Consider the following 13503-nt stretch of genomic DNA (forward strand, 5'->3'; position numbering starts at 1 on the left):
GGGGGTAGTGGATATGAGGACAGGAGTGTGAGAGAGAAGCAGGGTATAGAAGCTTGACAAAGGCAGGAACCAACAAATGGCAAGAACAAACATATTCCACACAGTTCTGAATAAAGTTTATTAAATAATATGTACAGCAAAGGTAGTAATTCAGCACATCTATTTATCAAATCAATCCACTGCAATAAAGAAAAATAAATGAACAGAAAAATCTGTGTCTGCATAGTACATGCTCTCAGTGTGTCATTTAAATGGCAATACTTTAAATTAATTGGTTATATATAATGTCAGTTATTTTTCTTTCAGAATATAATTTTTTTGTAGTAACCTGTTCTAGCAATAGGACTTAATACTACTGCAGATAAATAGGACTGCAAAACAAAAACACAAAAAAAAATGAGATTATAGTTACCTTCTCTTCCCAAAAGAATGATTTTATTATAAATTTTAACAGTTTGCAATGGCTATTCTTGTGCTAAAAGTCTGCAGGTGAGTTATTTGGAATTCCTTCATTTAAATAAAAATGGAAAAACTTCATGACTTCCTTATTGTCCTCCCCATTCATTCAAATTTTTAAAATTATTTTCTATACAGGTAGGTACATGGCCTATACAAAGTTAAATATACATATTTACAGTCCCACTTCTCACGCACGTGATTTTTTTTTTTTTTCTTTTACTGATCCCAGAGAGACTGCAAAAGGTAAGTAGTTTGGGGCTTGCCTTTACCTGGAAGCACTGCTAATATATCAAAATGTGTCGCGAGGCGTGCCGCCAGTTAGTCGCACTTGCTATTAATAAACCTGTATAAACGTTTCAGCATAAAAATAGGTACTTTATATTACTAAATGTTTGAAGACAAAAGGGTAATGGGAAACTTTCGCTCTCTTGTTTTCTCATACATAGGAAACTGAAGTGATGCGAATTTGAACATATGATTTTATTAAAGTCGGACACAGTAGTGAGGCATTGGGGAATTTCTGGAGATATACAAATGCGTGAGGCTGGCATCATATGCAAATGTAGCTTTACAAATTGGTTTTATTTTCTAGCTGTATTTAAAGAGGTGTTCAAAATTACCTACTTAATCAAGAAGCACCCCTCAAAAAAACTCTTAATAAGATTGTGTTGTTAACGGTTTGCATCTAAGGAAGAACAGGAGGCGCATGAGCCAGTACGGGGATTACATTCCAAAGTGGGTGAAATGCAGTGCGCAAGTGCACCGTGCTTTTGTATCCTTACTGTAGCCCCCAGAGAGAGGCAAAAAATAGTGCCCTCCCTGGTGAAGCAGACCTTCCACAAACAATAGGTTTTACTCTCACTGGGTCCTAAAGAAAATCCAGAACGCTTTCTACCCAGAAACCCCCCTCCCCTACAGTTCCACAACCTTTTCCCTTGGGGTAAAGGCTTTGCTCTGTCCTAGTTAAAAACAAATGTCTCTGGAAAGAGGTAACACCCTCTTCTCATCAGTCATTTACACTTTAGTGTGAATGAAGCAGTGGTTGTTTCTTTCCTGCAAGCCTCCTTTAGAGGACAGGGAGAAAGTGAGGGTACTGTGGCTGACTGGTGGGCCCTAGGAGGCTGGTGGGATTCTAAGAAGGGTATCTGGGAGAGCAACTGGGGAAGAGATACTAAAGACAAATTTTGCCTACTTTTTTTTTTTTTTTTTAAAGACTCCAGACTTGGGGACAATAGTCTTGGTGTATTTCTGAGATAGATGCAGAGAACCAGGCATTCTAGTACACACCCTTGCCACTTAGACTTGCTACTCCTATTTGTGACCTTGGAAATGTATTTTTGGGGACTATGAAAGTTTGGAGACTCTGGAAAAAGTTCCCAAGTATTTCTAGCCATAAGCTACCATCAGACAAAGGTTCTCCCAGCATCCTAGCTGTTCAACGGTGAGCTAATGGAGACAGAAATATGACAATGCTTTCTAGCATCCCTCCAGGAGAAATACAGCTCTACCTCTCGCACCCTTCTTAGCACATATCACAGTCTCTCTTAAGTTCCTTTCTCTGTATCTATCTCCCCAATGCTTCTGAGTTCCTGGTGGGCAAGGAATGGGGCACCTCTATCTTTGTGTCTGAAAAATTCCCTTAATACAACATGGACAGAGTTGCAACTAAGTACCCCTAAACAAATGTCCTTGTCAGGACATTTGGAGGAGGGCTTCCTCCTCAGATCCAGTACCCTCAAAGGACAGAGCTCCTGATTGAGTAGTGACAGAATCACTGCTTCACACTAAGGCTACTGCACCTATGCCTTTATCGAGAACAGAAGCCTCATTGGGTGCATGAGGATTCCAAACTATGGGTGACTACGCTATGAGTGGTCTTTGAACTTGTACCAGGAGATAAAACTGGCCTTCTAGGCCTTGAGCAGTCTTATGTATGTTTCAGCAGTCAGCATATGTCACGTGTTAAATGAATCATTACATCCCACTTTGGATTAAGCCTATCAATCCCAAACTGTCCCAGCCAAATACAAGCCAGAAAGGTTAGCAATGGTGCTCTGATAAATACAGCTGCAGTTGCAGATGCCTAGTGATGAATGTTTATAACAGCCACTGATATGGGAAAAGAACACACTGCAAATGACCCCTGGGGCTGCAGGGCTTCTCAACTTAATCACTTAGAAATACAAATGTAATCTATCTGCTTGGCCATCTGCTCCCCAATTCTCAGAACAAACCTCATGAGCTTTTTCATCTGGAAGAAGGGCAGTTGATGGCAAAGTTGCACAGCAGGCTGATGGCACAAGGTACCTGTTTTGCCTCCATTTCCTCAACTGTACCTCTGCAGGTCCAGGGAGGATTTGGTTTGGGGCCAATTGGGGGCCACCACCATTGTCAAGAGACAGCTCAGCAGCCCAGACTGACCTCTAGAGCACTGGAGCTCAGCTGGCCCCAGGGCAGCCAGGGATGGAAGCTGGGGTAGTCAGTGGATGCTCAGGCTTGGAACCTTTGGAACCTGGCTGGAAACCTATTTGCCTGAGGCCCCAACATTTGCTTTAGGCTCAAGAACCCCTTCAAGATGGAATTTAAGGTTGGGGCAGCAGGGAGCATCTGTGGCTAACTCTGCTCCTGGACTGTGTTCCAGGTCAGATTATCCTAGAGGCAGAGGGGAGTTTGAAGGCTGGAGCAGCTTCCAGAAGCAGCTAAGTGAATGTAGAGTTGCCTCAATTCTTTCTGTTTAGCACACAGTTCAGCCCTGATATATATAATAAGTTTAGACAGGTTTGGGTTTTAAACACAACATTTCTCTGTTCCTGTCTTTTACTTCTTACTTTATCCACTGCATTGATTTTCATAGTGATTTGACATTTAAATAAAGAGACTGGTTCATGAATTATGCTTCATCCTCCAATAAAAATAATCTCTGTGGTTTTCAGTCTTCTTATAGATATAAAGGTTTTACATAGTTGCCTGGGAAAGTACCAAACTGCCTTGTCCTTCTTGAAGTACCTGCAAAACAAACACATACACAAAATGAGAAGATCCACTCACTGTGTTCAGAGAGAGCACTGTAGAGATTTCTGGTTGAATGTCACTTTTAAAATCCAGCAGCTTCTAAAGCACTGTATGATTTCCAAACCAAGTTCCCCTATCTTATCTCATTTTGGCTGCAAAATGATGCTAGCTGTTAAGAAAGGTAGGCATGTCTACTATTCCTATTTTTCAGATGAAGAAACCCAGACTCAAAGAGCTCAAATAACACTTGAGGACCCTTAGCTTAGTAAGTGCCAGAGGCGTAATCTGAATTCAGGTCTCCTGACTCCCAGCCATTTCTCTTCCTGACATTTCTTCTTTTGGAGAAATCAGCATAAGACAAGACACGACAAGACAACTGGGATTTAGAATTTCTGAACTGCAGGATTTCTAACAGCCCACTGACTACGAAGATGACTACACACCAAAAAGAAATTCCTCTCAAACCCTATGACCTGGCTCCCTGTCACCTTGTTAGGGTCCCACTGAACCAGGAGCATTGAGTCCTCTGGGAACAAAGCCCTTCTTGGGTTGCTCCTTATCTGGATTTGCTGGCCCCTCATCAAGCCCCTCCCCTGGGTCCCTCTACAGCAGGGGTGGCTGATATAGGTTGTGTCATCATTTTCCTCTCATTAGAAAGCATCACAGTTTAACACTGCACCCTTTTGTCAGCTGGCTTGGATTTGGCTCCAGAATCCTGCTGAACACAGCACCTCAACCAGCCACGATGAATGAATTGGGATCATTGCCAAGTGAAGCTTCTAAACTAAAAGAATGTGTCAAGGCTAATGACCCACGAAACATCTAGTTGCACCCTTAGGAAGGCTAGTCAAGAAGGGTAAAAAGAACTGAGATGGTAAGACCAGAGCTGATAACCACTCACTTGTACTTGTACTCATATACTGGTTAGCACCTTTCCTTATGGATGAGAAAAAATGAGTTCTGTCAGGCTACTGCTTGTATTCTGAATACTAGGCTACTTTTCAAAGTGATTGAAGCATGTGAGAAAGATATCCAAAGTATTTCCTTTCCCCAGTGACTGGGGATGCCTCCATTGGAGAATAGGTGCCTTTACATTAAAATACTTAGCCAGGCTCAGTAGTGCATGCCTGTAATCCCAGTGACTTGGGAGGGTTGAGGCAGGAGGATTGTAAATTCAAAGACAGCCTCAGCAACTTAGCAAGAGCCTGTCTCAAAACAAAAAACAAGAAGGGACAAGGATTTGGCCCAGTGGTTAAGCACCCCTGGGTTCAATTTACAGCACCAAAATTAAAATTAAAAAAAAAAAAAAGGAAATACTCATGAAGGAGTTTAAGAGCTAATATACACTAGAGCTGCACTCTCTAAGGTAACAGCCAGAGTGGCAACTGAGCAGCTGAAATGTGGCTAGGTGGAAATCTGCTCAGCTGTGAGTGGAAAACATACATTGGGTTCTAAACTGAACACGTGGAAAGAAAACAAGTAAAATATCTCAGTAGTCATCTTTATATTGGTTACATGTTCAAATTATAATATTTTGAATGTACTTGGTTTATAAAATATATCGGGATTAATTTGGTTGGTTTCATTTGACTTTTTTCAATGTGGCTTCTAGAAAATTTGGCATTTCCTGCACAGCTTGCCTGGTGTTTCTGTTGGACTCAGTGCATCAAGCTGGCCACTGACTTCTCAGATCTTACTTTCTCCTGAATAGAATGACTTAAGGTAGTGAGGGCTTTGGCCTTCCTGGGGTCTCAGAAGGATGGGGTCACTTTCTAAGAAGATGGTAGGGCCAAGGCAAATCTTCCTGACTTCCCATTGATGCCGAAGTCTTACTGTTCTCACCACTCCAGCCTTGACATTGCTAGAGCAAAGCTTTTCCAGAGAGATCAGGGAAAAGTTGGTCTTTAGAGAGAAGAAGAAAATTAAGGCACAGAGTAAGTCAGTGGCTCCTAGCATTATATTCAGGTAAGCAGCAGTAAGAATGTGGGTCTGAGGAGAACTTGGGTGGTCTGAGTTCCCATCATTTGCTACCTGGGTGAACTGGGATAGTAACTTAACCTCTTTGGACCTTACTTTTTGAATCTGTTAAATGAAGAAAATTCTTGTTTACAGGGCCGTTCGTTGATATATCATCAATAAAAGCACACCAAGCACAGCTTCTGGCTTGTAACAGAATCTGAGCAATGTTGATCTTTTCTCCCCTTCTCATATAGGCAAATTCTTTGCTGTTGTCAAAACACAAGGGATAGAACCTAGAGTCTCCCACATGCTAGACCAACTAGGTCAATGCTCTAACATGGGGCTACACCTGCTATAACTAAGCAGGTTGCTTTGATCAAAGTTATTAGAAACCTGGAGTAGATTAACAAGATCTGTGTAAAACCCACACATAAGCTTGAAATTCTCATGGTAGACAAGTCAAAATTTTCTTATTTTGTTTCATAAAGAGCTTTAAAAATGAAACTTCCAAATGAAAATAGACATGCACAACAGAAATATAAAGGAGACCCAATTAATAACAGTAATGAACTTGACAATTCCCTTCCCATGTGTCAGAATTTGGCATGCTTGGTTTTAGATCCAACATTAGTAACATCCACACAGTCTTAAGAGTAAAGAGACCAGTGGCCCAGCATCCCATTGGTGGGGCAGGAGCTGAGCAGGCCCTTCTTTATGTGCAGAGAAGACAGCTTCCTGCATGGCTCATCCCTCCTAGTTCTTTCTTCAACTAGAAATAAAAACTTGATGAGATTCTTACCAACAAACCACCCATCATCGCATTTCTCCATGACATCAACAATATCTCCATCCCGGAGTTCCAACTCATCATCATTCTGTGGTACATAGCTATATAATGCTTGGTAGCTAAATCTATAAATGAAAGAAAAAAATCAATAAAAAGTGACTCAAATATCACTAGGATTAAATGACAAGCTTTTAAACCCCATTTCTATCAAACCAACATTTAAGTAACATTTCCTAATCATCAGTAGGGATTAATTGACTATTTCTCTAATAATGGCATTTGAAGAAATGCATTCAACATAGAAATTAATAACTCAGACGGACAGGGAGAGGAACTCTTGATAAGCAAGTCATGATCAGGCCTCTTATTTAGTTTAATTCTATTACCACAGTCAAGCTTTTCTGTCTAGAGCCCCTTCCACTTCCTACCCTGGTCTTTAAAGTAAAACAAGGCTTTTTCTTAAACTGGGATAATATACATAGACTATCATGGAAAATCAGAAGTTACTTAACCCCAGAGACATTACATTCTGGCTATTGGAGAACATAAGGCCATTGTAAAAACAAATACATGATAGATAGATTGGCAGGAAAATATTTTTTTAAAAGTATATTCCCATTGCCTCACTGATCAGCAAAACTGCCTTGGGTACTCCCCACTTTCTTCTTCCTTTTTTTTTCAGTGTTGAGGATGGAAACTGGGGCTTTACACATGCTAGGCAAGTGTTCTACCAGTAAGCTATATCTCCAGCCACCTTTGAGTACTTTTAAATGGATGTAATTTTTCTGAAACTCCTGAGACCTTTGGCTTTTTTTCTTACCAGTAATGTTTGAGGGTAAGAGTGTTATTTACTTGCTAGTCAACCTGAAAGCATTTGGACGGTACTGTTCTGTCACACAGTAACAGTGGATTGCTGGTGGTGAAATATGACATCTGCTTTGGTATTTTATTTATTTCTTCAACAAATACTTAAGGGGCACCTACTGTGCACCAGCCTCACACTTCTGTTTACTCACTATTTTGAAACACAATAGTAGCAGCAAAACTTGGTAAATAAGTCAACCATCTACTATTTCTAGTAGAGGTCAGTGGATTCCAGTGTGTGGGCAAGACAGACTATAGACATGTATTGCAGAGTCAGTTCCCAGAGATAAGAGGTTCATGCTGTTCTGTGAAGGCAAAGGGACAATTTCACTTAACATATTTCTCCAAGTATATCGATACTTTGGTTATTGAATGTGGCTGCCAGAATGAAGGTCTCTAATGAGGAGTTAAGAGATGCAGATAGATTTCTAGCTGATAAATTAACACATTTTTTTTTTCTGTACTTGTCTGCTATTTCCTACCTAACTTGGATTCTTATGTCTGTGTCCAAATCTCTTAATTTCCACCATGGCCGCTTTGGGATATAATTCCTGACGTCTATTTTCTGTTTTCAGATGGTAGAGACTGGTTGGGGAAAAGTCAGCACCCTTGCTGCCCAGGCTCCCAACTCAACTTAAATTTTGATGGGCCTCACAGAGCTCGGGCCCTTGTCCCTCAAGCCCTCACTCCATCGCCCCTGCCAATTCTGGTGCCCCACTCTCTACCAAGCACTCCTTACTCCACCTCCCCTTCCTCAGATGAAAGCTTGCTGTGAGGATTCCTTGATCTTTCCTCAGATTTGAGACTATGTCTCTGTTCGCCTTCTGCTCTGTTGGTGTGCAAGGGTCCTTTCTCCCAGCCATGTTGAATCCCCTTCCTTGGGCTCTTGCTTTACTTAGATCTTCTCACATCTCTCAATTCTGGCAGCTCTTCTCCTCCAGTATAAAGATGCTTCAGTCTCTGCCATATCCCTGTTTCCTTAATCTATAAGCCCCATCTCCCCCACTGCCACACATGTACTTCTATTCACCATCAAATTCATTCATCAGCGCTTTCTAATGGACCACAGGCTGGCAATTCCCTACTAACCTAGCTATATTAAAGGTCATGAGTAGTCTTTCATTTACCAATGGGAACACCTGGAGGACATTTGTCATAACCTACTCCTGGCCTTTTGGGGCCAGGTGGCACTGCTGGACTGCTGCTGCCAGCTCTGGTCTGCGAAAATGAGTACTCCTAGACCCTCATCTGTATCTCCTGCTGCCCCTTCTCATTCCCCTTTGCTGGCTACTCCCCTTTACCCTGTTATCTCCATGGGTAATCTTCCACACTTAAGAGGATTACAAAGAGCCCATTCCTTCTCCACTGCATTAGTATCTTCTCATTAGCATCTTTGTCTCTTGACTCTAAAACCTACCCCCCAGAGTGATCTACCCCTAACAAAATATGATCAGTATGTTCCTTAATACAGTAATCTTCTGACACTTTCTAGTGCTGGTAGAATAAAATCCAAACTTATTTACACTACTGAAATCTACTATCTGACGTCACCCCACTTCTTGAGCTTAATCCCCATTTCCTCTGAGTCACACACTGCAGTCACACAGACCTTCTTGAAGTTCTCCAAGCCCCACCCACTCAATGCCTTTGCCTATATGGTCCCCTCAGCTGGGAAGACATTTTTCTCCCTATTCTAGTTTTCACAATCCAATTATCTCTCAGTGTTTGGTTCAATTCACCCTTGCTCTGTGAACAGAATTTTCCCCTATGTGCATAAAACAAGAGATACTCAATACATTTTTTAAACTAATAAATGAATGAGTCGATAAAACCTATTCATTCATTTATGCTCAGAATTAACTGTTCTTTACATTCCCTACAACACTAGAATTGAGACAGGTGAGCCCAATCCTCATTTGCCCTTGTACGGCAAGTCTACCTCTCTCTGTGATCTCTTTTATAATCCTACAACCTGTTTTCACAGTGCTTGATAGGAAACATGGCCTTCACTAGAAATTTGCAGAGGACCAGGGAGTGATTTGCTCATACCCATCCCCCCACCCCCCCATCCCCAACCCCCCCGCCATGGCTGTTCTCACAGTCAGTCAATGATCCACTCTCTAAGGCCTAAGTCCACCAAGAACGTGAGCACCAAAGGTTCCCAAGTGTACTTACAAATCTGGTGAGGTTTGACTCCTGTCTGGGGTGACTCTTCGCTGCTGGGCTTGAGGTTGCTGAGAAATGATTAAAGATGATTTATTGTCAGAAGGGGATACCTTGTGATGAAAGTCAAGGGGATGAGAGACAGTGCTGCAGTAATGAACAGATTTCTCGGCAATGTTTATGATCTCATTGCAAACTGCTTCCTGTGAGGTGGCCCCGAGATATCCAGAAACCCCCATAAAACAGTCAATGTGGGGACAAAAAAAAAAAAAAAAAAAGAAAGAGAGGAAGAGATGTAACATTCCAGACGTAGTACATAAGTCCAGGGAAAAAACAGAGTTGAAGATCCAGGTTAAAAAAATAGATTTCCAGTAGTGGAGTGCAGGAGGGATCCAGGCGTAAGCATGGAAAAACAGGTAAGATACAGAAGAATTTGGGATTTAGTATGAATATTAAAAAAAAAAAAGGCAGAAGCATAAAAGCCTGTAATTAGTGAGCAACTGTTACAAATGGAATAATCTCAGGGAAGAAATACAAGTATGTATCCCCAGTCATGCACTAAATACATTAATTTAATCCCACATGTAGGCAGAGTGGAAAAAATATTCTTTAAATTCCTCTGCTTCTTTGAGGGAAAGAGGGTGGCCTAGCTACTGGCAGTATAATAGCCATTGTCTTCTAAATAATGGCTCTGTGAGTTAACCAGGCATTACCTCAGACTCTAGTCAGTAAGGATTCTCTTTAGAAAAGCTACGGTCTAATTCAACAGGCATCTTACCACATAGCTCTTTTCAGATTCTGTGAGATCAGGTCCTGCTCTCAATGAATGATGAGAAGGCTGTGATCACCAAGCAAATCATAAGGGAGACATTTTAGCAGATGTCACATTGGCGAGGAGTCAAAATAAAAGTGTGAGCAAATACACGTACCACACCATTACACTCAGATGACACCAGACACTCGCAGCCTATGGCCACTGAGTTTCCATGACAACACGGTGGATGCACAGGAGAAAATGCAAATGTACAGAGTTAGAAGCAAGCATCCAGGCAATGGAATGGGAAATCCGAAACATGGCTGCAGTGTGGTGACAGGGAACAACACAGGGTCCCCAGGTGGGCAGGAGAGAGACAGGAAAGGCTGTCTTCAGAAACAGACTTGTCTCCCATGCATACTGGTCCCCTTGCCCTCAGCTAACAAACATCTTGGGAATGGCTGCTGTACCACAGCCAGTTTCAATTTTTTGTTAAGTAGGATCCTCTGACAGCAGGCCCACAAAACTATCAGGTCTGCCATGAATGGGTACTTAAAAAAACTGAAAAAGAATAATACTTGTCAAACACTCCTGGGTATTATCTGAAGTGTCAAACAAGACCACTCCCCTGGAAAAATCTGCATATGACATACTCCAGTGAAGTATGAAGCAAGTTCAGATATCTCCTAGGCCAGAGTTTACTTCCAGAAATAGGATTGTGTGTCCTGACACAGACGTAGAGATGAAACAGTCACTCATCACTCACCAGTACTACATGTTGATGTGGTAACAGGTGCAATTCAGGCCACACAGACCCACCTTTTAATCAGGGCTCCCATCATGGAGGCCAGGCCTTCTTTGAAAGACTATTTGGAATCACTTCCCTCAAAGAGGATTGAATTGCAAGCTCTAAGAAGTCTTTCTGAACAGATATTGAAAAGCCATCTTTGGAGAAATTCTCCATGTAAGCTGCAATAATTGCAACAAGCCACAGCAACTCCAGCGCCTTGTAGAAGGGCACTTAGACATTTTTTTGTGTAGGATCCACTTGTTTCATAGAGGCCAAGAGAAAGCAGGGACCTCTTCTGAGGTCATATAGCAAGTGAGTGTAGACTTGTCTCATGGCTTCTCTACTGTCTGCTTGGTCTCTTCCATCCTCACACCATCTCCACCTTAGCAATTATGCTCTCTGACATAATTGTTAATGTGTCCCACACAATCCCTGGGGATAGGCAGGTGAGGGCGGATCATCCCCTCTTCTTTAAAAATGCCAAAAACTGATGCTCAGAGAGGTTTTTGTGCATTCCTCAATGTCATTCAGCTGGAGAGAGTTGAGGCTGCTTGTTTGCTCTTTCCACGCACAGAACCACCCCCTCCTGTTCATCTCCACTGCAAATGTTCTCATTCTTTAGCACACCCGGCACCACCAATTTCCATCCCAGGCATCCCTTCCATTCTTGCATCCTTTTGGGAAGCCTCTTCAAGTTTTCTAAACGCCTTCCAAACCTCAATTGCTCAAACCAGTGCCCTTAGATTCTGGCAAGAGTGAAGAAAAAGACAGAACTAAGAGGCCATTCCATGCTCTCTACATTGTCTCAGGACCTGCAGGCCTTTGCCAGGTGCCCGAGATTGACCTTGTACAGTTCTACTTACTTCCCACCTCGCTTCTGGATCAAGACTTCCATGTAACAAAGGAGAGAAATGGACATTTCCAAGTACTTGCTCTGTGGGCTTTCAGAAGAATGAAACTAACTTCGGGGCACCTCAAGTGGGTGACAGTGACAGTCAGGTTTGGACTTGATGAAAGGACAAGTTTCTAAAAGTAAGTGCTGTCCAACAACCGAAGTGGCTGCCTAAGAGGAAGTGAGTTGCCTGCCATAGCAGCTGTTGGAACTGAGACCTCCATTGACTGTTACTAGTCAGGATACTACAGAGCAGGGCTCTAGCGTGGGCAGGTATCATCTGGGATGCTGCGTAGTGCAAATTCTTAGTGCTTATGGCATATGTAATGAGACTCAGCATTTCTATTGGTGGTGCAGATGGTGCTGGTTCTCAGTCTAACTTTGGGAGGCAAGGTTGTAGAAGACTTCAACTACCTCACGCTGAGATTATCTAACTAGAGTACGGCAAGACTGGTCTGGGTCATACCTCATGAGAACTTTTGTTCTCATTAAAAAAAAAAAAAATTCCACACTCCAGCTGGTGGCCTGATGACCTCAGGTCAAAGCAATACAAAGACAGGATGTGAACAATCTCATGACATGATCTCCACAGCTTACAAAAGCTCCCCAGCATCCTTCAATCAACCTAACGCCAAAGCTGTGCCAGGAACTGATCACCTAGCAAACAATTTGGTGCTTAAAAGAAGATTAGTGAATCGAAAATGGTACAAAAGACCTGATATTTTATAAGCACATATAGATTCATTACCTCATCTAACTTTGGTACTAACCCTTTGACTTGGGGAGAGAAGAAGAGAAAATTTTAAGGCTCAGTGCAGATTGAAGACTTCAAAAGGTGACAAAACTACTGAGCATAAGTGCTGAGCCCCCATTCATCATCTCCCTCTTGGTTCATGATGGGATTGCTGGTGTGACCCTGAGAGCAGCACTTAATTTCTACTTCTTCTGGAAATAGGCTGTATAATTTCTCTTCTTGAATGTTTTTTGGTGCTCAAAGGAACCTTCTGTAAAAAGGAATCGTGTACAATAAAAGATAGCATCCAATCATTAACCTAAGGATCCACGGTACCTGAGGGATATTGATCGCTCAATTAATACCTTCTTTGGTCTCAGGCCACACTCAAAGCAGAAGATAAACATCATCATAGTCTCCACGTCTGGACAGGACAAACTTAACCCCATTTCTGAGAGGTAGGGATGACCAAGTTCCTCACTTAGTGTTTGTTGAGTAAATGAAGGAAGAAGGCAAGATAAACATTTACTCTATTAGCTCAGAGACACGTTCTTCCTATTTAGGTTTAAATAAAACATCTCAAGTAGCTGGAATGTAAACCTGAATTTTTTAGGGGGGAGGGAAGTATAGCATGGGGTGGACCATCAGTGGTGATAGAACCCATTTAACAGGTATCACAGAGAGCAGCTTTCACTTGGAAGGCTGTTTACCCTTGGGGTTTCTCCCCCTCTAGGTATGTTTTCTCATTTACTGTTCCTGTTTTCTTATCACTTAACAGCCCTCACTCTAAGCCTGTGCTGTCCAGTGTGGCGACCATTAGCCACACGTGGCTGTTGAGCACTTGGGTTGTGGCAAATAAAGAGTGAAATGTGTTGTAAGTGTAAAAACACAAACTAGACTTCAGAAGCTGAGTACAAAATAAAGAATGCAAAATATGTCATTAAATAGCTTCTTGAATATTTGGGTTAAATAAAATCTGTTATTAAAACTAATTTCACCTGTTCCATTTTACTATGGCTACTAGAAATTTTCAATTATATATGTGGCTCAAATTACCCTTCTTTGGATGGTGTGGTTCTGAACCCTCTCA

The 13503-nt window shown here is 41.9% G+C and overlaps 1 protein-coding gene across 1 annotated transcript in view; it reads right to left on the reverse strand.

Moving 5' to 3' along the window:
• Nucleotides 1-94: 94 nt before the first annotated feature.
• Nucleotides 95-13503, reverse strand: part of Sorbs1 (sorbin and SH3 domain containing 1) — a 118937-nt gene continuing 105528 nt past the window's right edge. Inside the window, 3 exon segments of the mRNA XM_048807048.1 lie at nt 95-3465; nt 6230-6342; nt 9257-9315. Coding sequence (XP_048663005.1) covers nt 3398-3465; nt 6230-6342; nt 9257-9315 — 240 coding nt within the window. The 3' untranslated portion in view covers nt 95-3397.

The sequence above is a fragment of the Marmota marmota genome, unplaced genomic scaffold (genome assembly GCF_001458135.2).
Source record: "Marmota marmota marmota unplaced genomic scaffold, marMar, whole genome shotgun sequence".
NCBI classification, from domain to species: domain Eukaryota; kingdom Metazoa; phylum Chordata; class Mammalia; order Rodentia; family Sciuridae; genus Marmota; species Marmota marmota.